The sequence below is a fragment of the Hipposideros armiger genome, unplaced genomic scaffold (assembly GCF_001890085.2).
Source record: "Hipposideros armiger isolate ML-2016 unplaced genomic scaffold, ASM189008v1 scaffold_87, whole genome shotgun sequence".
In the NCBI taxonomy this organism is placed as follows: domain Eukaryota; kingdom Metazoa; phylum Chordata; class Mammalia; order Chiroptera; family Hipposideridae; genus Hipposideros; species Hipposideros armiger.
Window position 1 is genome coordinate 4,366,529 of NW_017731437.1, and position 26,265 is coordinate 4,392,793.

At 57.7% G+C, this 26,265-nt stretch overlaps 2 protein-coding genes and 1 pseudogene across 16 annotated transcripts in view; 2 read left to right on the forward strand and 1 right to left on the reverse strand.

The window, feature by feature from the left end:
* The window catches only part of RNF213 (ring finger protein 213), a 97,912-nt gene extending 83,556 nt beyond the window's left edge, over positions 1-14,356 (forward strand). Inside the window, exons 55-68 of the mRNA XM_019644249.1 lie at positions 825-859; positions 2,126-2,220; positions 3,693-3,852; positions 4,386-4,566; positions 5,011-5,102; positions 5,762-6,013; positions 8,245-8,377; positions 8,668-8,751; positions 9,121-9,301; positions 9,566-9,845; positions 10,351-10,545; positions 10,937-11,026; positions 11,112-11,290; positions 12,484-14,356. Of these exons, the coding sequence (XP_019499794.1) occupies positions 825-859; positions 2,126-2,220; positions 3,693-3,852; positions 4,386-4,566; positions 5,011-5,102; positions 5,762-6,013; positions 8,245-8,377; positions 8,668-8,751; positions 9,121-9,301; positions 9,566-9,845; positions 10,351-10,545; positions 10,937-11,026; positions 11,112-11,290; positions 12,484-12,637 (2,111 nt within the window). The 3' untranslated portion in view covers positions 12,638-14,356. The remainder of the gene's footprint in view (positions 1-824; positions 860-2,125; positions 2,221-3,692; positions 3,853-4,385; positions 4,567-5,010; positions 5,103-5,761; positions 6,014-8,244; positions 8,378-8,667; positions 8,752-9,120; positions 9,302-9,565; positions 9,846-10,350; positions 10,546-10,936; positions 11,027-11,111; positions 11,291-12,483) is intronic.
* LOC109383665 (ubiquitin-conjugating enzyme E2 variant 1 pseudogene) lies at positions 6,506-8,265 on the reverse strand (annotated as a pseudogene).
* A 106-nt stretch (positions 14,357-14,462) lies between the features above and the next one.
* ENDOV (endonuclease V) overlaps positions 14,463-26,265 on the forward strand; it is a 34,494-nt gene continuing 22,691 nt past the window's right edge. For 4 of the 15 annotated variants that reach the window (XR_002124247.1, XM_019644296.1, XM_019644299.1 and 1 more), the window contains exons 1-7: positions 16,778-17,567; positions 17,931-18,102; positions 20,886-21,020; positions 21,247-21,286; positions 22,214-22,326; positions 23,292-23,360; positions 23,653-23,842. Coding sequence is in view for 7 of the 15 variants with exons in the window: in XM_019644296.1 (XP_019499841.1) it covers positions 17,512-17,567; positions 17,931-18,102; positions 20,886-21,020; positions 21,247-21,286; positions 22,214-22,326; positions 23,292-23,360; positions 23,653-23,842 (775 nt within the window). In the remaining 8 variants the exon portion in view is untranslated. Of the gene's footprint in view, positions 17,568-17,930; positions 18,103-18,565; positions 19,948-20,885; positions 21,021-21,246; positions 21,287-22,213; positions 22,327-23,291; positions 23,361-23,652; positions 25,706-26,265 lie in introns of those variants that run through there. The other 11 variants (XM_019644297.1, XM_019644302.1, XR_002124244.1 and 8 more) reach the window with 11 other exon arrangements.

The following is a 26,265-nucleotide window of genomic DNA, read 5'->3' on the forward strand; positions in this document are numbered from 1 at the left end:
GGCAGGACACGAATGGCGTGGACGGGCTGGCCCTCTGCCGACTGTCGGTGACCCACGTCACCTCCTGCTCAGTCGTAGGGACAGAACTCTAGGAGGTGCTTCCTGCCCCTGGCAGGTGCCATCTGGGGGCAGTGGGGACTGGGAACCACATCAGAGCCCAGTCAAGGGCCAGCTCACAAAACAACCAAGCTGATGTTGTATAATATCGTGTGCCAACTATAAGTGAATATATATATATATATATAGTCACGGGACGTGGAGTATAGTGTGGGAGTGGAGTCAAGGGAATTGTAATAGATATGTATGATATTGGGGGGAAGAGTGGGGCGGCGGATTGGGGGATGGGGGTTGTCACCTCGAGGGGTAAAAAGTATAACTATTGCACTGTGTTGTACAGCTGAAACTCATTCTAAAAAATGTGTATTTCACAATAAAAAAACAAAAAACAAACAAAAAAACAACAACCAAGCTTTTCACCCAAAGACTTTTGGAAAAATAAAACTGGGAGACGAAACAATATAGCCCACGACCTTATGTAACTTTTGTTGGTGCCTGATTAATAATCCTTTTAAACTAGTTTTAAAGGCTGTTATAAAACATGCTCGTAGAAGAAAAAAATCCAAGAGGAGAACAGAGGGTATATAATGCTACCCTCCTGCCTCCAGAAGTCATCCCGGCACAAGCCTAGGGCCTGAATGAAACGCAGACGTGCTCGGATGATGTCCTGTTTCGCTTAGGCCAGAGGGGGGAGTTAGCCTTCCCTATTAACCGCGGGTCCTCAGGTGAGACCTCACCAGCCAACACGTGCCTTGTTCTTTTGACAGCGTGTCCCAATGGTCACCCGTGCACTGTCGGAGAGGTGAGTCTTGGTACCTGGGGTCGGGCTCCGGGGCTCACGAACGTGTGTTCCTGGGCCTGAGGAGGGGGCCACGGAGGAGGAGGAGGAGGAGGGGCTCGGCCTTCTGGGAGATCATGGACTCTTGAGGGCCGTGCAAGGTGTTTCAACTACACATCTCCATGGCGCTCAGGGTGTCCAGCCAGTCTGCCTCCCCATTGGACGTATTCCTTCACTGTGGGGCTGTCCTGGGCATTGTCGCCTGTTAGCAGCTTGGCCTCGGCTCCATCTCCCCCAGTGTGACAGCCAAAGACGTTGCAGATGTTGCCAGAAGTTCCTTGGGAGATAAACTTGCTGCTGCTTAGGAAGCACAGCAAGCCACCCTTCTTGGCCACTGCGGCCTGGGGTCCGTGACACGCGTCTTTCTGTGATGGCAAAGTGTTCACTAGACCGGAAGCTGGATCACTGGCCCAGAAGAGATATGGGCTAGATACCAGGAGTAGGAAAAAGGGACTCATAGCGAGTCAGCCGTGGGGCAAGGGCCTGTGTGTGGGACTCACGCCGGAACCCCGAAGCACTGAGCCAGGGCCTTCATGGGGTCGTCCGGACCTGCCTGCTCAGATGGTCAGGCTGTTGAATCAGGCAGATGAGACACGGAGGGAGAAAACTGATCCTTACCCTTCATTCTGTGTTCACGGAGTGCCTTGGCCATGAAATGGGATGGAAGTGGGTTCTTCCAAGGACTCCGCCAAGCCCAGAGGCTCGGTGGCCCCGGATCTGAGATGGGTTTGGTCCGTGACCGACCGACCGGTCCCCAGTCTGCAGCAGCTCAGAGTCCGAACTGGAAGAGCGAGCCTTTGGAAGGCATCAATCATTTGGTCACATTTTAAAAAATAAATCCACGTGGAATTAAGGAAGTGTGGAACCTGCAGCCGTATTCTTGGTGTCAGACAGTGACACACTGGGGACCATGTGACAGGGGAACGGAAATCATGAAGCTGAGGAAGGAAGACTGGGTTTTACACATTTGTCTATAAAGTGTCTATTTGGGAATAAAACGTAAACTGTCTCTCCTGTTTAAAAAAAAGTCCAATTTTGCCCATGTACAACGTGATTGGCATGGAACAGGGGCCCTGTCCCCCGAAACGCTCACGTGCTGTTGTAGAATAAGCAGCCATAGCGGGCAGTCGCTGCCTCTGAGGTGTGTGTATTCATCGGCATGACGGTATTTGTGCGTAAAATGACACTGGCTCCAAAACCGAGCGCGAGTGACATCTGTCTCTGTCCTAGTGCGGCATGCCCATGCAGCAGAGCAACTGTGTGGATTGCGGGGCCACGATCGGAGGATTAAACCACAGACCTGAGGGTGGATTCACTCTCCTCCAGTATGTATGCTTATGTTCCCTTCTAACTCGCCAGACGGTGGGCTTTGGGGCTGTTTCGACACCGGCTGATACGCTGTTAAGAAATACAGTGTCGGGCCGGCCGAGTGGCTCATTTGGTTAAGAGCTGGCTTAAGCGTGCGAGCTCTGAGCAACAGCGGTTCAATTCCTGGCCCGAGCTGAGCTGCGGCTGAGCTGCCAACAGGTGGCAGGATGGCTCAGCTAAAAAATATATATAGTGTCAATTACTACCGTGTTTCCCCGAAAATAAGACCTAGCCAGAGAAGAAGCCCCAGCGTGATTCCTCCAGGATATGGAGGGCACACACCCCTCACATGAGGGTTTTATGACCTGTTTCAGGGAGAAGGGTGCCTTTTCCAAAAACTCCTTCAGCTTAAAATATTCAGTATACCAAGGTGCCATATTTTGGCACTTAATACGTGAGGGCTTATTTTCGGCTAGGTCTTATTTTCGGGAAAACGGGTATAGTACCTTCAGACCTGTGACCTGTCAGATGTCAAGGGAAGGCCCCTGTGCTCGGACCACAGGGAAGCGTTTGATCTGAACTTGCTGATGGACTCCGACCGGTAGAGCAGAGGACACGTTAATACTTATTCATTTGAACACTTGTTAACTCAGATTCTTCCACTTGGGCCTCGGGCACGCCCCCTGTTGAAATATGCTTGACATAAACAGGCGGCCTGACTCAAGGGACGATTCAGTCTGCACCAGCAACAAATTAGGCATTTGTCTGTCTGAGCAGAGTACATCTCACTTGTAAACTCTCTTAGCTTGTTCTTTTTTTGAGAAAAGCGAAGGCAACAATAGTCGATCTTATCAAATACTTCAGACTCCAGATAAAAACCTGATCTCACATCCCACACCTGCTCAGGACGAGTGTGCCCGTACGTGGTCATCGTACGTCGGGCTGTTCTGGTGCAGTCGCCGTTTCAAATGCTCTAACCCGTTGTCTCCATAAACTATCAGAATGTCCTAGAATCGCCAATATGTTGGCATTGAACCTGCACCTCCCACCTGGGGGTGACAGGCAGTCCTTTGCCGACCTTGGAGCCTTGGTTTTGATTTGGGACACTGAGACCAATGTGCACATGTCCCCTGTCGATGTCAACTGTCCCAAACTCTGGCTGTCTTTCGCCTGCCTTCTCTCCCAATGATTTCAGTGGAAGAACCAGATCCTGACCTGCGTCCTGACATACGGCCCAGACACAGCACCAACAGCCCCTTAATTCAGCCACTTTACACTGAGAAGGCTGTGGGCCTTTGGTCAGCAAGAAAGGTGGTTCTATAAAGAAAAGAAACCTTAGAAAAATGGTCTGGGCTTAGCAGAAACAGTACTTTGAACAATTTTCTTGAAAACTGGGACCCTGCTCTCCAGGTCCTGAGAATCTGGGATGCATGCCCTGCAGCTGAGAAGGGAGTGTCTCTAGCCTTCACCTTGTCTCTTGCCTTTCCAGAAACAACGTAGACAGAACTCAGACGGGCCACGTCCTGGGCAGGCCGCCCCCCAGAGACGTTACAGTGCTGTCTGACCGAGGGCAACCCCCTGTGGTCTTTCTTCTCATCCGGTTACTCACTCACCTGGCTATGCTTTTGGGAGCCACCCACAATCCCCAGGTATAGTGTCCTGGCACCCTGTCTGTCATCCCTGCTTTCACAGCGAGTCTGTCATGGACTAAGCCCTAGCCCCCCCATGCATTGGGAATATGTCATTGTTGCCTGGTCCGCAAAGCAATCTAAACGTTACGCATCCCACTCGCCCCTGGGGCACATGATGGGATGGGCGCTCACGAGCCTCTGTCAAGTCCATTCTAAACGAGCAGCTCTGCCTGCACACCTGGGAGTGGGCAGCTTACTACACTCACGGTCTGGCCCGTGTCTCGGCTGCAGCTCTGGGGAAAGAGCAGCTGCCGTTCCTCGAAGCTCATTAACCTCCGTAGCCAAAGGCCCAGGCTTTGCCACGTCTCTTTCCCTCTGACGACATCAGAGGCAGGCATGTCTGCCCCGCGCGTCTTTGGCGTCTGCCGCGTGCCGCTCGTTTCAGAGCCGTGTTCTGACTCAGTGCTGGCGGTTCACTCCTGATCTCCACTGAACTCCCCGTGTCCTGCACAAGCCAGACCTGGCTTGACACGTTGTCGCCGCCACCACAGGCTCTGCTCGGCATCATCAAGCCTCCGGTGAGGGACCCGAGAGAGTTCCTGCAGCAGCACATCCAGCGGGACCTGGAGCAGTTAATGAAGACGCTGGGCAAGAGCGCCGACGAGACCGTCAGTGCCGTGCACCTCGTCCTGTGCAGCCTCCTCCGGGAGCCGCGCCACCTCCGTGGCCTGGGTAAGGGGTGGGGCGAGGGGCCGCCCCTCGGCGGGTTCGTGGACCTCGTCTGCACAGAAAGCAGGCTGGCTGCTCACGACTCCAGAGGGAGACGGAAAGATGGCGAAGGGGGGACGACGCCCCGAGAACTTGCTGGCAGAGGGGCGGCCGCGTCGTCCCCTCCATGTGCCCCTTGCTGGGTTAAGGCCTGCGGTCTTCGCGGTCCTTTGCACCAGGGGTGTGAAATGTATGTGATTTGCAGTTTTCAGAGACTGAAGTATCTTCACAAAGAACGTGAGGCTGGGGTCCCAGCAGGAGCCATGTTAAAATACTTGGGTTAATTTAGGAAGATATCTCCCCCTCCCCCAAAGGAACATTATTTCAGTGTAACAATTGTTTCGTGTGTACTCTGTGTAGGCTGCTGTGACTTTTGTCCTTGGGTAATATACTCATTTTTCTTTGCAGGAACTTTCAATTTTGATGCAAACTTGTCAACCAGAGAAATGAGAAACTGCTGGGAAAAGCTTGCGGAGAGTAGTATTCTACCTGAACTGGGAGTAAGTGAGGGCTGATGACAGCTGCCTGCCCACCTCCCTCACTAGCAAAGCACGAGAGGGTGTTTCCTGGGCGTCCCCTGGGCGCTCTGGCCACTGTCCCTTCTGGAAGTGCTGCTGACACCTTTGGCCAAGCTCAGATCTACGTGTTCTGTGCCCAGGCCACCCACACTCCTGGTGTCCGAGCCCACTCCCCTCCTGAGCCCAGTCGGTGAATCGGGCTGAGGAATTATCGGGGGTCCAGAAAGTGGGGGCAGTGGTTTTCCCTCTGTTCCTTTTTACAGCAGACTGTGAGCACCCAAGGTAGAGAAATAAACTATCACTCAGATGCCCCCCAAAAATGCGTCAGTCATCAGAGACTGATTACTCAATTGTCAGATAAGAACATTTCTGAGAGTAAGTCCATCAGGAAATACATGTCCGTAAGGGAAAGGATGGGACGAAAACACAAGTCTCTTGAGTCACATTGCATCTGGGGAGACATAAACCTACCAACAAGGAACATGTAAATTACAGTAAAAGTTAACCAGGGGGAATATCTGATTATGTGTGAAATGGGTCCATCCAACTCCCTACTCGCCCACTGGGAATGTCACTAGGTGTCCCCATCTGTTTGCAGTAGTGTCTCACCCCCAGAACCTGCCATCGGTTTGTTCACCTAGCATCTAGATAAAACCCTCCTGACGGTCAATGCCCTGATCAGCCGTGACGAGCGGATCAGCTCCAACCCCGTGGCCAAGATGGTGTTCGGTGACCCGGCCGCCTTCCTGCCCCACCTGCCCCGGAACAGTGTGGTCCACAGCTCCAAGATGTGGAGCTGCAGACAGAGAATCTCCGTCGAGTATTTGAGGCACATTGTGGAGCAGAAAAACGGCCGAGAAACCGTGCCTGTCCTCTGGACGTTCCTGCAGAAGGTAAGCCGCCCGGCACCAGAGACTTGGGTTTCGTCTGATTGTCCGCAAAGGGGGACATCTACACACTGCCTCAGAGCTTTGGGGTTTCATTTTTTTGTTTTTTTTAAAGATTTTTTTATTGGGGAATTGAGGGGATGGGAACAGCACTGGGGAATTGGGGGAAGGGGAACAGACAAGTTGCTGTCCTTTTGTTCTTCAGTCTAGTTGTGGAGGACGTTGCTTCACTGGCCCAAGTTGGCACCATCATTGCGCTCTTCCCAGGCGAGGCAACTCAGTCACTGGCTTCTGGACGGCCGCTCACTGTGGCTGCTGGCCACTCATGCTGGCTGCTGGCTACACACGGTAGCCCATGGCAACCCACTGCCACAGGGGCTGCAGCCTACGCCGTCGCTGGCGACTCACAGCAGCCCAGCTCCAGGTTGAGCTGTTGTTCAGCATCTTAGCTGTAGAGGGCAGTGTCACTGGCCCTCATATGTGGGATCCGAACCGGGGCCCTCTGGCGTCCCAAGCCAGCTCTTATCCATCGCGCCACTCGGCCGGCCCTGTTTGTTTTTTTTTTTATGATGGGAATCAATTTTAATATACGTTCTTGATCCCAGAAGTTCACCTATGTGGACAGTGGTTACACTTGACAGGATGGTTTGTTGTAGTACCACCTATATATTTCAAATGGACAAAAAATCATTTACAGCATTGTAAGGTCAACAGCTGCCTTTGAATGGGAGCTTCCTTTCTGGCGCTTTGAGGAATACATGACGTAGCTAGAAAATGTACTACTGGAAATGAAAACTCTGCTTAAACTGAATGCCAGCGGTGGGGGGGGGCGGTCTTTTTGATTAATTGCTGTAACACGGTCCTTCAGGTGGCTGAGGGAGTGTCCTGTTTTCTTTAGACATCGTTAGGCGCCGAAGCTTTTGCAGAAAAACTCTTGACGCTACAGGAATTCTGCCATTTCGCCAGCACTGACGCGGCTCGTGGGTCCACCACCCCATTAGAACTACTAGCTCCATTCATATTAATTTTTGTTACATATCTTACAGAGGGGGGTACTTCTGGGTATTTAGGTCCGCATTCTATTTTAAGGCTGTATATTTGGTTTTCATAAATTGTCTGAGCCCGTGGTGGCTGCCATCTTGTGTCGCTGTCGCTCCCAGAGCTTTGGTTTTTTACTGGAATGTCTGAGGCAGAAGACTCAGGGATAGAGATCTCCATACACACCAAACTGCATGGGGAGTTGGAAGTACAAAGTCACAGAGGAAATATACGCAGAGCCGGAAATAGCAGGAATCTGTAAAGAACTTGAGGGCCCTGGAGAGAATCCCCGCAATCACTCAGCAAGAAAGAATAGGCTAAAAGCCTTTCCTGGCAGCGTCTGTCCACCTCCATCCCCCCTCTGCCCCCTCACCCCCACCCCACCCAGTGCCTGGAGCAGTTGGTCATCCATGAGTGTCTGTTGAGTGAAAAACTTGAGTCCAAAGTGCCTAACCAAAATCAAACTCACAAACGTAGTCTTCCCTCTTCCAAACATGCAGGCTTAGACTGAATAAGGGCGAGCGAGCGTGAGGTGGGGGGAGTGGACCAAGTGGATGTACTGGTCCGATCAGGTAGACCCAGACATAGTCCCTGACTTCAGTCCACTTGAACTTTCATTTCCTACGACAGATTTTCTAGTCATTTCCCTCCATGGACCAGTGCTCGCAGTCTAGCAAGAAGTAAGATGATTGAGAAATTTCTGTTGGTCAGTTAAAGAACATGAATTCATGGTAGAAAGGACTTCGTGTTATGACCAGATCTCTCACTACTGAAAGCTCAGGATGAGGTCTTCAGAATGACGCCCCGGAGGAACGCGAGCATCATCTCCTAAACGCTGGGTCTTTTGCTCTCAGCGGCTTCTCTCCACGCCCAGCCCGTCACGCGGGCCCAAGAGGCTGATTTCCTTCATCAGCTTCTGGCAAACACGGGACACGTCAGCCCTGTGAGAGCAGGGACTTTCTCCTCCATCTCCTGCAGGGGGTAGGACTGGCTCACATGCGGCAAGCAGTCGGGGGGTGCTTGCTGAAAGAGTGGTACGGCCTTTTCCCCACTATCAAGGGCCATGATGTGTCATCACATCAAATGCCACATTGACCAGATGAAACTACACGTCTGCGTCCTGAGCCAGCCCTAGAGTCTGTTTCACAGGAGCATTTCCAGGCAAACCCAGGCTTGACTGGACGGTGTTCCCTGTCCAGGAAGCAGAGCTGAGACTGGTGAGGTTCCTGCCCGAGCTCCTGGCCCTGCAGAGGAGCCTGGTGACACGATTCCAGAACGTGTCAGAAGCCGAGTTCCAGTCCATCAGGGGCTTCATTAGCAGTCACGCTTCCGGTAAGACTGTGCTCCAACCGGAGGTCGGTCTGTGTTTGGGGGCTCAAAGATCACTCAAGCTGTGGGGTGGGGGCCGGTCAGGGTGAATGGGTGCACTGTAGCCTAAGCTTTGTGCATGAAGCCCTGGGGGCCACGGATCCCAAAAACCTGTCAGAGGCTCTGCTGCAGCCGGCAGTCGCTTCCCTCTGTCTGGCCCCATAGCTCCCGGGCCCACGCAGCAGTGGGAGCGCTGGGTCTGTCCAAGGAGCACGTGACGACGCTGGTTTGACCAGAAGTGTTTTGTTTGACAGATGGGCTGAAGCAGTTGTTCCGCGACAGAATCACTATCTTTCTGACGACGTGGAACAAGCTGAGGCGGTCACTGGAGACCAATGGTGAGTGTCACCTTCCGCTTCGACACTGAACGTTCCAGGAGGACCTGGCCTCGTAGCCTTGCTCTGCAGCCTACATCTGCACGTGCCCGTAATGCACAGCTACGTGCATGAATGCCGGCCCTGTGCGTCTCTGGGTGGAGGTGTCTGGGATAAGGGGAATAACACAGCCTCGGTGTTCTCGGATCTATCAGTATGGAAACAAAAAGCAGTTGAGGACATGCGCAACTTGTCAGTGTATAAGAGACGCAGAAGCAGGACCCTGAATGCTGCTCTGCACTGCCGCTCCCGCTGTGGGGGCTCCCTGGCTGGGACGCTTGCCAGAAACTGCATGACTGCCTTTGCTTAATGAAGCATACCTGTCATTGACAGGCGAAATCAAGCTTCCGAAAGAATACTGCAGCACCGACCTCGACCTGGACACTGACTTCGAGGTCATTCTGCCACGCCGCCGGGGCCTGGGCCTCTGTTCCACTGCCTTGGTCAGCTACCTGATTAACCTGCACAACGAAGTTATCTACACGGTGGAAAAGTTCTCCAAGGAAAACAACAGGTGAGTGCATGCGTGGGAGGCGGTGCCCTCTCGGCCCAGGAAGTCATTTCTGAGGCCTTGGAGCAGGGTCCCCCAGCCCGGAGGAGACATCAGCCTCTTCTCTAACAAACGCTCCTCCAGCCTTGCTCACGAGCGTCCGCAGATGTGTGTATCGTTTTATCTGTGCAGACCGAGAACATCACATAGGAACTGGCTCCCTATCACCCCAGCCCGGGTCCCTAGGCATTGACTGGGATACTGAGTGCTGTGTCTTCATATCCTCAGCTACTCCGTTGATGCCTCTGAGGTCGCTGACCTGCATGTCATCAGTTACGAGGTGGAGCGGGACCTGACCCCACTGATTCTCTCCAACTGCCAGTACAAAGTGGAACCGGGCGGAGAGAGCCTGCAGGAGTTCGACCTGGAGAAGATCCAGCGTCAGCTCATCAGCCGCTTCCTGCAGGGCAAGCCCCGGCTCACGCTCAAGGGCCTCCCCACGCTGGTATACAGGCGCGACTGGAACTATGAACACCTCTTCACAGACGTTAGGGACAAGACGCCACAGGTGAGCCCGAGTGCTCCCCCAAGGAGTGGCATGGCCTCCCCACCTGCCACGCACTCAGCGCTTCCGTCAGGCTGAGCAGGCCCACTCTCAGGCCAGGCGGTGGTCACCGCCAGTTACAGTGGCCTCCAGAAGTCCCCTGAGCCCACTGCTCCTTCCAGAGGGCAAGCGGGACAGCAAGTCAGCACGAGTTTCCTTGAGTGTCAACAGATTGCAGTCTCGTGGTGTGAATCTCTTAGCACTGGTGTCGTGACCCCCAGAGAACTTACTCCTGCTCTTTTGGGGGTGGGGTGGGGGTGTGCGCGCGCATATCCTCACAAAGGTGCTCTTAGAGTCACTGTGCTCCCGTCTGTTTCTGTAGAATAGCTGGCATACCGCTGACACCTAGGAAGCAGAGTGCTCGCTGCTGTCCTGTCAGAGCTTGTCCCGATGTGTGGCCTTGGCAGTGAAGAAGCAATCACGCTGTCCGCACAGCACCCCCACACCCTGTCCTGCTCTTGATTCCTAGAGCCCCCTCCCCAACGCTGCCATCAGCACCATCAGTGGACAGCTGCAGTCCTACAGCGACGCCTGTGAAGCTCTGTCTGTCATCGAAGTCACTTTGGGGTTTCTGAGCACGGCTGGCGAGGACCCGAACATGGACTTGAATGTGTATATCCAAGACATGCTGCGGATGAGCGATCAGACCGAGCAGGTTTTAAAGGTGGGTCTCGCGTCAGGCGCTCGTACAGGAAATCAGCACTGCCCCGCCCCCACCGTCACCGCCTCACTTCCTGCTAGGAATAGCACCATCAGAGAGGGCGGATCTAGGTGGCACCTGGAAAGGGGGGCTGTGAGAACAGGCCCTCCCCCAGCCAGCCTGCAGGGAAACAGGACAGACCGAGGGTAATGGAGTGGAGGTGCGCTGGGAACACGAGGCTCAGACAGAGCGAGCAGCACATCAGCCACCTGCCAACGGCTTAGTGCTCGGGCCCTGAGCTACTGCGGACGGGAGGCCTTTCGGAGCCGGCCGGCCTGCGTGCTGAAGGAGGCGGATGAGGGCAGGGCGGGGACGCACAGCGCCCACCTCCTGAGGGGCTCTCTTCCTCTTTCAGGCCTTCCACCGATGTCAGCTAAGGCACGCCGTCGCCCTCTGGCAGCTCCTGTCTGCTCACAAGTCTGAGCAGCTGCTGCGGCTGAGACAGGTAAGTCCCTCTCCTCCCATCCGCCTGGCAGAGGGAGCCGTACTGGCCCCGGCTTCCCGCTTCATCTGCTCTCCCTTCACTGCAGGAGCCGTTCAGGGAGATCAATGCGAAGTACAGAGCCGACCTTAGCCCGGAACACGCAAAGCTCCTTGGCACGTTCCTGAACCAGGTCAGCCTGGACCCCTTCCTCCTGGAGCTCCATGAAATGATAACCTTGAAACTGAAGAACCCCCAAACCCAGGAGGATTTCAACCCCAACTGGAGGTAGGATCTGCAGCCTGCTGGCTGGGCCCCCTCAGAAGGGCCCCCCACCTCTGCTGTGGTCTCCGTGGACGTGAGAAGCGTTCATCTCACCATGGGATCTAGCTGCCTGCCGTGTTAGCGTTGCCCGGGTCCCTGGGGACTGGCTTTGGGTTGTTATCTCAATTGAATTTTTAAAAATTATTACAAGTCCTATGCTCATTGTAATGCGTGGACTTGGTCTGTGTGTGTGTGTGTGTGTGTGTGTGTGTGTGTGTGTGAATACCCAACACTGGGTATTATTCCAAATTGGACACTTGTGCCAATCCAATGGCCAAAAAATGGTATTTTCACTCATATTTTCGTATTTGCTAGTGAGGCTGGAGATAGGTTTCCGTTTATCAGCCATTTGTGTATCTTCCTGTGAATTCCACCTTGATATTCTTTGGTAAATTTTTTTTTGAGGGGGTGCTGTTTTTTTCTTAATCTTAAAAGATTAAGATTAATCTTTCATCTGTTATGTTTTGTTACAAATGCTCTGTCTCCGAGTTTAATTTTACAAAGCCAAACCTGACAGAGTTTCCACAGAAAGCCTCTGTAAGAAAATAGAGTTGTCAGGGTCTCCGTTACCCCAAGGTCATGGCCTCCCGTGTTCTCTTCTTGTGCTGCTCTAGTTTTGTGTTGCACATTTGTTTCGTTAACCAGTTTTTTTTAATGTGTGGTGTGAGACGGTCCTCACCAGTACACCTCAGAGTTGCCATGTTCTTCCATTATGCTATGTGGCATACACCTGCATACATTTATGTCTTAAGAGTTTTTTAACCAGTCTTCACTTTCCTGGACTTTGGGGTAGGGACAAAAGATCCCTTGCCTAGAGAACTTATAATGTTTGTTCATACAAAGCATGAGATGAAGTAGAAGCTTTTCTTGGAATCGCAGGCTTTGTTTTTTACATAGCAGCTCAGGTGACCCAGTCAGCGGCACCCTTCAGGGTTCGTAGACTGCATGTGGGGAGTGGTGGCAGAGCCCATGTTCCCAGGACTCTAGCCCCAGCTCACTGACTCAATTGTTGATGGGCTGTAAGCTGACCCTCAGTATTTCGGGTCTTCATGTGCACCTTGGTTCTCATTTGGTTTGAAAAAGGGACAACTGATGGGTCTCCTGACGTTATCTGGAATGCTCTTTTAAATGCTGTCTTTTGTTCCTTGGTTTTTCAGCCTGAGAGACACTCTGGTAAGTTACATGGAAACTAAACAGAATGATAGTCTTCCCGAAATGGAATCTCAGTTCCCGGAAGAGATACTGCTCGCCAGCTGTGTCCCTGTGTGGAAAATGGCAGCTACACTGAAACGGGATCGACAGGCGAGGTAGAATGGCCTCCACGGACTGTCGCCTTCATGCCTGCTCAGAGGGCAGGCTGTCGGCATAGCCCCAGACTCAGGACCAAGACGTGCTGTGCGCCGACAGCTTTGTGCAAGCCCAGCTGTTTCAGGAACACGTATATTCCAAAATTTGCTCACCGTATGATGAATACTGGTCACTGCGAGGTGAGAACTGGAGGTCACATGAAGTGACAATAAACTGCCACCGTTTACCTTCCATGGGAGACCCAACAAGTTGCCTGTCCCCTTCACACAGGAATAGCCATCTGGGGCCTCTACCCTCATAGCGGGGACACACCCTGCCACCGGCCCCGTCTGCCTCAGATCCCTAACGTGGTGACAGGAAGGGAAAATGGGGCTATTTATTTTTGCTTTTATTTTTCTCTTATTTTGCACTCACAGAAGAGAACCTGGCTTGCTTCTTTCTTCCATTCCTTTCAATTCTGAGTATTGTACAAATACTGCTAGGCTTCCAAGAAGATGTGAAAAAGCACCAGATTCTTTTTTGTCCTCTCACAAGTCAGGGCATTCTGTGAGGAACAGAACTTGAAGCCAAACTAACAAGACCTCACCCAGGCCCTGTAATCACTCACTGCCGCCTTTCAGGGACCAGAGCCAAACGCTCTCGTGAAGAGCACCAAACCAGGAATCCCTGGTACTTTAAGGGCATTCGCGTCCTCATCTATGAAATGAAGGGACTGGGCGGATGGCCAAATTTCCTCTCAATTCTAGTACTCTGAAATTCTAAATGAACGTTTATCAGTGTACACTTGGGTCCCAGGCACGGTCCCGGCGTTTCTGTGGGAAGTTTTCGACTTCCATTCTGCCAAAGAAACGTGATCTCAGCGGGACCTCGAGTTCCCTGAGTGTATGAATATCTGGTCCTTGCTTTGGGTCTCAGCCCAGGCATAAAAACACACACACACACACACACAGAATATAAAACCAGTGAAGTTTCCGAAAAGGCAAAAAGAATGGTCCACTCGCCCTGACCTCGTGCTTTCTCACTTAAGTGCTGTCTTTTTCACAGTCTCCTTGGAGGCTTAGTGACCAGGACTAACTCGTATCCCTAGGTGGCCCAGCACCCAGCACCACTGACAAACAACTGTTTATAAGCACTCACTTTAATATGCATCTAAGTGAGCTGATGCCCCAGTCAGCTTGAAGTTGGGCCGAGGCTGGTGACAGCGCCAACAAGAGCAGAGCACTGCTTCATCTCCAGGTTCATGGCTGTGACTGGACAGTGCTTGATGGCGAGGCATGCAGTGATCCGGGCCCCCCAGTACTTCATCTGATACAGTGTCCACTTACATTTAGTGATCTATGACTTCAGTCATCCCAGACTATGCACAGCACCCCAGCCAGCTTCTGTGTCCCGGACTGCCATTTAATCGGGGCGGAGCTGCTCGTCCAGCCCTTCACCTTGAACTTGGAACTCCTTTGATACCTCAGAGTAGGGTGGGAGCAGGCCAGGCCATCAGGTGCCACACCTGAGCAGATCTGTAGGGGGTGGGGGGCAGGGAGCTGGGAATTGCCCCCCCACTTTTATGATCTTTTAACGAAGGTATTTCGTATGCTATGCTTTCAAAGCCTTAACTGTCATCTAGCACTGTCTTGTTTGTACAAAAATGCACTGACCTAGCCCAGACAAATGCCAATTGTATATGTTATACCTGTTTAATAAACTTGAATTTTGCTTTTAAATACTTCTCTTTGGGGCCAGAACTTTTATTGCAAATGGACCTCAACTGGGCTTTTGGGAATGGTTTTGCTTACTGTGGTGTCTGTCCATCCACTGAAACGTACACTGTGGTTTAGAATGTGAGGGTACACTTCCTCTGGATAAAATGACAGCACAGCTGTGGGGACCCAGGGAGTTGAACACCACACCCCCAAATCTTCAGCCACCTTCTCCAGGGGTGTCCTCCCAGTCCCTGCCTGGAGTGACTTCCCTGGGGGCGAGGAGTGTTCCAGGTAATAATGAGTCACAGCGCACTCTGTGATTGGGGGTGCTGTGGGATGGGGGATGAGTCCCCCAGTAAAGGGAAATAGAGATGGGAGAAATAGTAAGCTTCCAGCAGCCCATGTTCGTTTGAGTGGTAAAACACCACTTTAAGGAAAAACTGCATTTTCTCTTCCAAAAAGAAAAGGCTCCTCCAGGAGAGAGGCCTGTGGCCTAGAACTCCAGCTCGGAGAAGAGACGGCCGGCTCACCAGGAAGACATGCGGCCGCTGCCAGACCCATGCTCTCTGCTCACCATCTCGTCACGGAGCCCACCCCCGCCTCCTGTTCACTCGCGTTCCTGTCCAGCTGCGTGTCTGGATGTCTCCCTGTGACAGTTCTTTCTGCTTTCAGCCAAGGCAGAAACAGTCGGAGGCTGGTGGGGACTTACCTGCAAATCTGCACAGCTGATCACCGTCTCCTCTTCCAGACCTTACTGTGTGTGTGAATTACAGACCTTCTGTAACGGGCTGTAGGATTTCATCATTTAACTGACAGTCATGAGCTCTTTTTCTTCCCACACCCCCCATGAACTATTTCGGTTATTCCTAGGAGCGGGCAATTCCGACCTAGAAACAAACTTCCGGAGGAAAACCACCCTTGTGGAGACAAGGTCAGGTCAAGGGCCTGGCGAGGCAGGTAACGCGCGCTCCATCTCACCTGTTATGCATCACGCTGTTATGCGCTGCGTGTAAAGCGCTGTGACCGGCTGGGCCTGGAAAGAGACTGGACGGGGACGGACAAGGACCACACGCGGGGCTTTGAGCTCAGGAACACCCGTCGCAGCCAGGATTCGCATTTATATCTCTCTCTGCATTTTTCTAATCCCTCTCGCTAATTAAGCATTATGAATCTATTTCCAACTGGAAAAGCGAGCCCCAGGAAAGTGTGGGTGCTGACAGTTCACACCTCATCAGACTCAGGTATCCTGGGGCAGCAGGACCCCGGTTCCTTCTGAGGAGATGGGAGTGTTTCGGGGAGCCATCTGGGGCAAGAGCAGAGTGGAAGTGGGGGGAAAGGGCCCTCGCTGGAGCACACAGGAGCCGCCCCCCTGATTTTCCACATCCGCAAAGACCTTCCCTTCACACCTGAATTTCAGTCCGAGCGTTCCATCTCCGGCTCTGCCTCCCGATCACTGCTGTACCCTGAAGCACACCCGAACCCCGACCCGGCGTACAGTTCCTTCCTCAGGACCACTAACGGGCCTCGCCACAGGCCCGCCGATGACTCCCAGTGAGCAAACCCAAAGGCCCCGACCGCCCTGTCGCGTGACAAGGCTGACACAACGCAGCCCAGAGGGAGCCTGGCGGAACCCCGGCCGTCCCGTTTGCCGGCTCTGTGAACTCGCGCAAGCGTCTCCATTTCCCCACCTGGGAAGCGCCTCTCGGTGCTGCAGTGAGAAACGAGTTAGCGTAGATCATAACTGAGCACAGTGCCTGGCGAGCAGCAGGCAGGTGCTCAAATGGTACTCAATGGTACTCATCCCCTCCCAGCGGAAAACACCCGTCTCCCAAGGCCCTGCCAGTTGACAGATGCTGAGGCCGGCCCTCGTCGTCCATCGTTTCCTCGGGAGATCTACGTTCAGACCACATTTCCTAGCCACGTGCTTGAGTCCCCCAGCCCACTGTAAACCAGGTTGCATTGCTCTCCTTCAGCCTCGCGGGCTGCCTTTCGGGGCCTCAACTACGCCCACCTGTTTCCTACCTCAGGACCTTTGCACGTACTGTTCTTGCTGCCTGAAACGCTCTCTCCTACTTACCCTCCAGGTCTCGTCTTGAGTATCACCCCCTCGGGGACGCCTTTCCCAACCACCTGCCTACAGCAGGCTCCCCTCGCATTTTCTCTGCAGCACTTACCACAGAGGGCAGTTACGGGAGGAAACTGTAACCCCTGCGCCTAGCACGCCGGCCGGCACGCAGAGAGCGTGGAATAAACAGTCCTTAAGTTGACGAGCCCGGCCGGCCAGTGTTCCGAAGGCGGGCGGGCGTGCTGTCTGGCGGGGGAGGCTTTCTGCACCCCAAGACGTGTGAGTCTGGCTCCGCTAAGGGCTGCGTCCTTCCCTCAAAAACCTTCTCAACGTGCAGCCGAGGCGCCATGAAAACGGCAGGTGCTCAGTGATGGGGTTCAGGGCACACCACCCCGAATGACGGTCCCTTGGCACACTCACTATCAAGCCGAAGGGGTTTGAGAAAATGGCAGAACTGGTTCGGTCGCTCCTGCTTCTCCCATTTTTCCCTCCGAACCTCCGATGTGAAAGGTGCCCTGGCTGGGCCAGGCGGGAGGCGGGCTCATCACCGGGACGGGGCGTGCGGGCCCAGAGGGGTCTCAGCGAGGTCACGCCTCCCTCCCACGCTCGCAGCCCGGCCCCGCCGGCTCCGCCCTTCCTGCTCGGAGCTCCTCCGGGCCCCCTGCTCCCGGGAAGGCTCCGCGCGCACGTGGACGCCCGGGGCACGTGTGTGCTGTGCTGTGGGTCTGCGCGCCTGGGTCGCTTCCAGACCCCGCCCGGGGCCCAGAGCGGGGGCCGCTCCCCCCTCCCCGCGGCAGACGCGACTGCGGATCAGGGCTGATAAGGGCCGACGCCGGCGGCCGGGACGGCGGCCCGCACGTTCCGTCACCCCGTCCACTCGGCGCGGAGCGGCTGGAGCCCGCGGGCCCCTCGGCGGTCCGGCCTCTCGGCGCCGCTTCTCCACCCGCGGGGGGGCCTCCGGCCACGAGGCGGCGACCTCAGGGGAGCCTCGCGGACAGGCCCAGAGGCGGCCCCCCCCCCCGAGCGCCGCCAAGGCAACCAGGGCAGCCCGGCGCGTGCGCGTGCGCGGCGCCTCCGGAAGTGACGCCCCCGGAAAGGGGTGCAGGGGTCGCGCCATGGCCCGGGAGGTGGCGGGGCGGCCGCCGGAGGAGACGCTGTCGCTGTGGAAACGGTAATGGCGCCGGGAGAGGAGCGAGGCCCGAGGGCTGGAGCAGCGTGGCGCCCATGCACCCTCCGACCTCGCAGCCCCCGGGCTTGGGGCGGCGGGGACCTGGGCCCGCTTCCGGGGCGCGGGCGAAAGGGCCTTCGGGAGGTGAGGTGGGCGGGGTCGGCGGGGCTCGTTTCCGGCGCCGTGTCTCGGCTCACCCGGGACCGGGAGCGGAGGCCGCGGGGGCCCCGAGGGTGGGTGGCGCAGGACCGGGAGGGTCCCAGCAAGAGCCCCGGGCGCCGGGCCTGGGCGTGGGCGTGGCCGCCGCCGGGCGGCGAGGGGGCGGGGCCGGGCCGGGCGGCTCACGCGCGGCGTGTCTGCTCTCAGGGAGCAAGCCCTGCTGAAGGGCCGTGTCGTGGACCGGGACACGGAGGCGTGGCAGCGGGACCCCGCCTTCTCGGGCTTGCGGCGGGTCGGGGGCGTGGATGTGTCTTTCGTGAAGGGCGACAGTGTCAGCGCCTGCGCCTCCCTGGTGGTGCTCAGCTACCCTGAGCTCGAGGTAACCTGGGGTTCCTCCCCACCCCACCCGCGGCTCCCGGACAGGGGCCCGTGTCCTTCGTAGGGTTTCGTTAATAGGCCGGGAAGTCTTCAAAGGAAAAAGAGCAGGTGGAGCAAAAAAACGAGATCCTGTGACTTAAATCTGCATTCACTCAGGTTCTTTTCTTTAAGCTGCTTGTTGTCTTGGGTTCCCCATCTCAGCGACCCCAGCGACACCTCCCGAGTTGCCCACGCTGCAGATGCCGGTCTCCCCAGACCCTTCGCCACCGGGCACACGCTCGCTCCGTTTTTCTCTGCCTCCTAAATATCCCTGGAGTCAGCCCCCCTGCGGCATCCTGGCCCCCCCTTCTCTGGCTGTGCCATGGTCACCCCTCCTGTAGGTGACAAGCAGAATCTTCACTGGGCTCCCGCCCTGGGGATTGTCCTCCGTGGGCCCTTCTCCGTGCTACCAGCGGAATGATTTTCCTAAAAAGCAAGTGTGGTCACGTTGCCACCTCGTCCACGTAAAACACGTCCTGTGACTTCAGGGTGAGTCAAGTTCACACCCGTGGACCAGGCGCGAAGGCCCTCGTCAGCCGACACCGCCGCCCACGGTCCGCACCTGCCGCCCCCTCCGAGGACTGGGTCCCTTAGGGCACGTGCTGCATCCGCCTGCCTCACCTTTGCGGTGACGTCTCCTCTCTGGGACATTCCTCGCCTGGCTGCCCCCTACGCATCCCTGAGGTCCTCCCGCAAGGCCCCCTCGCCCCGCAGGACCACGAGCTGCGCCCAGCGTCCTCTCTGTCTCACTGGAGTGGGATTGGCCCGTCTCCCCGACCAGAACGTAAACCCCACAGTGGAAGGAGCCGTGCGGTTTTGTGCTCCGGTCGTAGCCTCGGCGCCTACTTAATGCCTGGCCGCTGGAAGACACTCGACTACACGCACGTGCGAATGGACAGTGTGCCCAGGATTGTTCTGGAATCTATAGCTCAGGAAGCCTTGGCTGAAGAAAAACTGCCCAGGAAACCGCGCTGTGCGGCTTCAGTTTCCCCTGCCCGCTCCCAAACATGGCACCTTCCTGCCTCAGTGCCCTTGCACTTGACTCCGAAGGCCCCTTTCATCACAATTCAGCAAGCGTGTGCTGAGCGCCTGCCCTGTGCTGAGGTCTGGATACAGGTGGCGAGGGCACCAGAGTGCCTGTCCTCAGAGGTCCTCTGGTCACTTCGTAGGATGGCATTGGGGGCCGGGGCACGGACCCCGGAGCCAGGCTGCCGGGCTTCCTACCTCAGCTCTGCCACTCCCGTGGGACCCCTGCGGCCTCCATGTCCTCCTTCCTAACTCGGGACAGCCCGTGGCTTGGAACCCAAGTGGGGGTTGTGAGGAGCGCCCCAGCGTGCACGACAGCGGCCAGCGTAACCAGCCCTCGGGGGAGCCCTCGGTGAATAAGGGTCAGCGCCAGGAGCGCTCAGTACAGCTGCTGCTTTTCCTGCCTGGCTCACCCACTTCGTGGGTCCCTACCTTTGCCCAGCTGCAGAGTTAGCCCTTCAGTGTCCGTGCGAGGCCTTTGTCGTACGGCGTTACGGCTGTCCCCCCGTTGTTTCCAGTCACTGGTCCGCGTGTTGTCTTGCCCACTGACTGGGTTCTCAAGGGGCGGGTTATACTGTATTCCTTTTGTCACCCAGCACGGAGCAAGGTGCCTGCCACTTGGGGGTAGTCAGCCTTTGTCGTTCTGCGCTGTGGCACCTTGGACCAGGAAAGGGTCTTGGGAGAGTCTGGTCCAGTGGCTCCCAAATGCCCACCTGAGGATCTGCGCCCGGAAATGTGTTTAGAAACAGATTCCATAGGCAGATCGATGGAGACAAAGTGGGTTCGTGGTGGCTGAGGGCTGGGGCGTGGGGTGGGTGGGAGTGCCTGCTGATGGGTGCAGGTTTTATTTGCGGCCTGGAGAACGCATGCACGTTCTCAGGCCAGTCGGACTCCTGTGAAAACTCCAGGTTAAGGGACCCCGGGCTGCCGACACTGTGTCCTGAGCAGGTCCCTTACGTTCCAGTGCAGCCTCCCCCTTTGATGCTGTGTGTTGGGGACTTCTCCCTCTGAGGAGCCCCTGCCAGAGCAGCCCTGGGAAGGGAGCTGCGTGTGTAAAAACTCGCTGACTGGTCCCAGCACTTCGGGGAGCCCTGACTGGCTGAGCCCCCCCTCCAGACCTGTGACCCCACTCCTCCTCCCCCCACTTTGCCCAGGGCCTCTTCCCGCCCACCCTGTCTCTGGGCTGCTTTGCAGTGGCAGCCTGAGAACTTGCCTTCTAGACTCTCCCATCCCTGGGGACCCCTGTTCTCTTTCTAGCTGCGAGGTCACTCCTGTCCTCTTCGGAGTTATTTGAAATCTTTTCATAAAGCCGGAGGTGCCTTTCTTGTGTCATCGCCTCTCTGAAGACCTGGCCTTTGCTGCTTGCCCCCACCGTCTCCCAGGGGGCAGTGCTGTCCTTGTTCCCATCACACTCGCAGTGCTTGCGCCTCGCCTCGGCTGCTGCACGGCCCGCCCTTCACAAACAAGGCAGCCTGCGGAGGGCCTGATGGAGACGGGACAGCCGGGGACAGCCGGCACCTTTGCCCCATTTGCAGGGCAATCACCTCATCCTCATTTGTGCTTTCTTCCCGGAGAGCGAGGCAGGGAAGCAGACGTGGGCAGGTCTGGGAGGCGGAGAGGGAGCTGGCAGTGGAGAGGGTTGGTGGGTGAAGGGCTGAGGGGCGGGGAGGCAGGTGGCAGGGCCGTGCCCTGCTCGGTGACCTGGCTGCCTGGCGACAGGTGCTGTACGAGGACTGCCGCATGGTTAGCCTCACGGCCCCCTACGTGTCGGGCTTCCTGGCCTTCCGAGAGGTGCCCTTCCTGGTGGACGCCGTGCGACGGCTTCGGGAGAAGGAGCCCCACCTGATGCCCCAGGCAGGTACCTCAGAGGGGAGGCCCTCTGCTTCCCCCGGCAGGGGAGACCGGCCACCATGGCAGGAGCGTTCTCGGGAGCTTCCTGGAGAAGGGACATTTTCGGTGGGGACAGAGCTAGGACTTTCTAAAACGCTGGACTCAGAGTGGCGGCCCCACTCCACTGCTCCGGGATGTCCCGGCCCAGCGGGCGGTGCCACTGATCACAACTTTCCCTGTGTCTCTCCAGGTCCTTCTTGTTGATGGAAATGGGGTGCTCCACCACCGAGGTAAACGCTCCCGACACAGCCCCATGGGGCTGTGGGAAAGGGGCCCAGGGCGGGAGGTTTGGATAGCCCCTCCCAGGACGCCTGTGCCCCGCCCCGGCACCTCCTTTGTGGGCCCCTTTCTGTGTCAGGATGCCCCAGGAAAGAACCCCTGCTTCCCTCGCCCCCTCCTTTCATGCCTGCCCCCTCGGCCTCCCCCCAGCACCCTGCACTCACCATCTCAGGTCTGCTGCCCAGTTTGGACCTGACCGCTACCAGAAGCCCCAGGCCCAAGCTCAGCTACCTGTCCTCCTGGTGGCCCACCCCGCGTCCTGACAGGAACAGACAGGCGTGCCTGCTCCCCATGGACTCCGGGACCTGCACCCTTGGTGCTGGACCCTTGGCCCAGGGGAGACCAAGGGAGAGGGGCTGTTTCACCCTCAGAGGCGAACCTGGGGGTGTAGCAGCAGAGAGCACTGGGCTTTTCAGCCCCTGCGCAGGGAGCCTGTGGGTGGACACATGCCACCCTGGACACTAGTGCGGGACTAGCAGGCCAGCCCTGGGCCGGGACCCCCAGCACTGCAATCAGCGCCTGGCAGGAGCCCAGAGTGTTGGGGGAATTGTGGGACAGGGACCCAGAGGCCTGATGGTGGCCCCCAAGGGAAGGAGAGGACGGAAGGTGCCAGAAATGGAAGGAGAAGCAGTGTGAGGTGTAAGCCTGCTAAGTGGACTCCTCAGCTGGCAGAGGCGAGGAGGCCCCCCCCCACCCCACCCCGAGCCTGACGCCTGTGGAGTCCGGGCAGAGGGCCACATCCAAGGTTAGCCTGGGGCTGAGTCCTGTCTCCTCAGCTCTCAGCTGCGACAGGCGTCTGTTCACTTGGGGACACTCCGAGGTTCTGTTTGTCCTCAATCCCCGCGCCATCTACACTGCCCCCTCCTCTGCTCCTGCAGGTTTTGGGGTGGCCTGCCACCTCGGCATACTCACAGACCTGCCCTGCATCGGGGTGGCCAAGAAGCTCTTGCAGGTGGATGGGCTGGAGAACAACGCCCTGCACAAGGAGAAGGTGAGGAGCCGGCTGGTGGGGCCCCGAGCCCGCCATCACCCTGCGCCGGGGCAGCCCCTGCCTGCTGGTGCGCTCGTCCCCGCCCTGGACCCCTGGCCTGGATCAGGAAGACGCGCGGCTCTCTGCGCCCCCTGAGCTCCTTGGCCCGCCTGTGCCTCCATAGCACCCCACGGGGGGCGGGGCCTCCAGTTATCAGGTCCAGGACCTTTGGGAGCCTATGCGGTGCCCCACTTTTCCCCACCCCCAGGCCCTGCTCTGTCTCCCACCCTCTCGTGACATCTCCCCCCTCATCCCCCCTCCCCTCCACCGCTGGCCCTGGGAACGAAACCCTACTCCATAGAGAGGTGGTGACACGCCACCTTTCCCGCTGGACAGACAGATCAGCACGCCTGTCTCCTCTGGGAAGTCCCGCATCTGCTTGGGCAGCGGACAGGCTCACTCAAGTGGGCCACTGCCCATTCCCCAGAAAAGTTTGTTGGGTTGAGTCAAATGAGCCCATACTCCTGGCAGGACAGAAAGTGGCAGGAAGTATGCAGGGTCCGGTTGTGGCCCACTGGCCCGAGTTGGCACCTGTGTGTCCGCCAGCTGGGCTTGGTGGGTAACTGGTGCCTCTACCACCAGCACTGGCCGAGGCAGGCTGCCGCCGCTTCTCCGGGCCCAGGTTTCTCTGCCCTAGAACGGGGAGGGGAGTTGAGCTTGCCTGCCAGGGTGGGATGGTGCTGTGGGCTGCGCTCTGGGGCCCGTGCACTCGGGACAGGTGAGCACGGCCGCCTGCTGCAGGTGTGAGCGTGCCCGCCTGCCGCAGGTGTGAGCACGGCCGCCTGCTGCAGGTGTGAGCACGGCCGCCTGCTGCAGGTGTGAGCGTGCCCGCCTGCCGCAGCCCACACGCAGCATCAGGCTCTTCCTACCCAGCGGCTGCTAGGACCTTCAGCAAGAAAAACTGGTTTTCTCTTTCTCTCGTCCAGATACGCCTCCTGCAGGCTGGAGGAGACACGTTTCCTCTGATGGGAGGCTCCGGGGCCATCCTGGGCATGGTGAGTAGCCAGGATCAGTGGGACCCCAGGCCAGCACTCACGTACACACGTGCACCTGCAAGCCCCAGACCCTAGCCACCTCGACCCACCTTCCCTCCACTCACTCCGTCTGACCAGGCTGTGCTGAGGGGGCTCTGCCTGGCCTTGCCCCTCCCCGTCCCCAAGACCAGCAGCAGGAAGGCGCCCCAACAATGCTGTAGGCACCCCTTCCCCCAAAGCTCTGTCCTGCCACCCAGGACAGGTTGTCAGTCCTCCAGCCCACAGCGCCGTGACCTCACCTTCCTCATCCCAGGCCCTGAAGAGCCACGACCACAGCACCAAGCCCCTCTACGTCTCCGTGGGCCACAAGATGAGCCTGGAGGCGGCCGTGCGCCTGACCCGAGGCTGCTGCAGGTTTCGGATCCCGGAGCCGGTGCGCCAGGTGGGTGGGCCGCCAGGCGTGTGGCCAGCGTGTACCACCTGCTCGTCTGTGCTTCCGTCAGGTCAGCTGGGCTCAGGCACCTGCAGGAGAGTCTGGTTGGGCTGCTCTGGGCCCTGGGGAGAGGAGTCCTGGGAGCTTCTTCAGGGGCCCTGCCCTGCCTGGGCCCCAGCGCCCACTGTGCTCCTGCACCTGGTACCAGGGTCACTGGGAGAAACAGCCGTGTCAGCTCACGTGACAGGACATTGGTGGCCAATTCCAGGGCCCTGTGTCTGCCTCACCGGCCCCAGGGGGCACCGTCACCCTGCTGCCATGGCCGCCACCACCTCCTTGGGGCCTGGGCCTTCCCTGCCTGCTGATGTGCAGGGCCGCCTCCAGGTGGCAGCAGCAACCTGCACAGCGTGTGGCTCGGCCCTTAGCCTCTGGGGTGGCTCCTCAGAGTGGACTCACTAAGTGCCTGCCCGCCTCCCTCTCAGTCCAGGCTCCATAGGCGAGTGGGTTCCCAAGCATGTGACGTGTGTGCTGACTCCGCGGGGCATTGCCCCCTCCGTCCCCACCCACCTGTGTGACCTTGGGGGAGAAGACCTGAGGCCTTTGCCCACGTCCTCAGAGCCTGGGACTGTCGTGCCGGTGCGGGGGGCAGGCCTCTGTCCCCTCCAGGTCTCCTCTCGCCCCTGAGTGTACGGTAGCCGCATCCGTGCGGTGGAGGGATGGCCTGTAAAGTGCCTGGAGCACCTTGCAGGCAGGTAGGGGCTGTGTGTCTGGCCCTGGAGGAAAGCCAGCCGAATCCCTGGGCCTGCACTCCCAAGGGAGCAAAGCAGCCATCTGTTCCCTGGAGTCCGAGCCCCTGTCACTTCCGGTGACAGGGTGAGTCCGTCTGGCGGCTCTGGCTGGCTGTTGGTCTGCTCTCCCTGTGTCCGCTTTGCTCTCCTAACTCTGCTTCCTGGGGGAGGATGGGGGATTTAGTTCCCGTGGGTCCCCCTCCCCAGGCCACTGAGGGGCCCCTTGCTCAAAGGCCTGTCCCCTCCCCCACTCCACCCTCGTGCCAGGCTGGGCCAGGCGCTGCTGGGGAAGGCGGGCGTTGCCTGTCGCCTCTTACACTGTGCCTTCCCCAGAACATCCTGCTGCCCACGCCTGCCCGCCTGCCCGCTCGCTCTGAAGCAGAAGCAGTCGGGCGGGGTGGGGCGGTGGTTAGCTGTTGTGTCCTGTAGTTATGCAGCCTGAAGTGGGCCTAAGCCCATCTGAGCTGGGATCGGGCCCCCTAAGGCCAGGCCCCCTGGATGGGAGGCTCATCACATGGCAGAGCCCAGTGACAGGGTCTTGGAGGGAGTCCCACTCGGGCCTGAGCCCCTCCCCGGGCTCTGCTCTGCCCCCAGCCTGCCGCCCACATGGCCCCTGTCATTCCAGTGCCTTTGCAGAACTTTTCAGACACTACCTGAGACAGGGCCACGGCCGACATTAGCTGGGAGGTAGACAGTGATTCAAGAGTGAGGCAGGCGAGCGGGGCTGCACAGACCCTAAGAAGAGGCTTTTCGCGGAGAGACCTCTGGCTTAGGCAGAACTGACTGCGAAGTGTCAGCTGTAAACTGACGGAAGCCAGGCGGCTCCAGCTGAAACGAGGGGCCCCTAGGACCCCCCACCTCAGCCATTTCCTCAGGCCCTCAGGGGCCCTGCCGTCACGGGGCTGGCCTCCCGTCACACACACCTCGGGGCTGCTGACCCTTGTCCCGAAGGCTGAAGGCTGGGCCTGCGAAGGCCTGATGCCTTGTGGGCTTTCCCAGGAGGGAGGGAGCCGCGGGTGGGGCCTGTCCTGAGGCCGCCTCGGGACCCCAGCCACCACCCCTTTCTTCAGGCCGACATCCGCTCTCGAGACTACATCCGCAGGACCCTGGGAGGCCCCGGGCCCCCCCGCACCAGGGCGGGAGAGGTGAGCGCTGGGGGGCTGGGCAGGAGGTTAGGGGTCCTCGGTGATGCCCACATGGGGCCGTGTCTGGGGGCTCAGCCTCTCCCAGGGCTGCCCCCGCCTACCTTGGGCCACGTACCTGGGAGGTGCTGGGGCAGGGGCCCCGCACAAAGGCCGTGGGAGTCAGGCCAGCTGGCCTCCCGACTGCATCACCAGCTGTGCCACATCCGCTCTCTGAGCCTTGGCTTCCTCATCTGCAAAGCTGATGTAGTGATTCTTGTCCTGCTGGGCTCTCATGAGAGTTCGGTGGACACGGGTTGTCACCACCAGCAGTGACTGGTGGTTTAATCTTGACAGCACCTTGACAGGAGACAGGTACTGTGACCCGCTTTACAGATGAGGAAACTGAGGCCCAGGGCGTTGATGAGCAGCGGAGTGATTTCAGTGGGTGGTGTGGGTTCTGAGCCTGGCCTCTGACATCCAGGCAGGAACCGGGCCCTCCCGGGTTCCTCGGGCATTTTCTTTGTTGATGTCCACCAAGCTGCTTTGAGAATGGCGGCGGGGGGGAAGGTGCGGCTGGGATC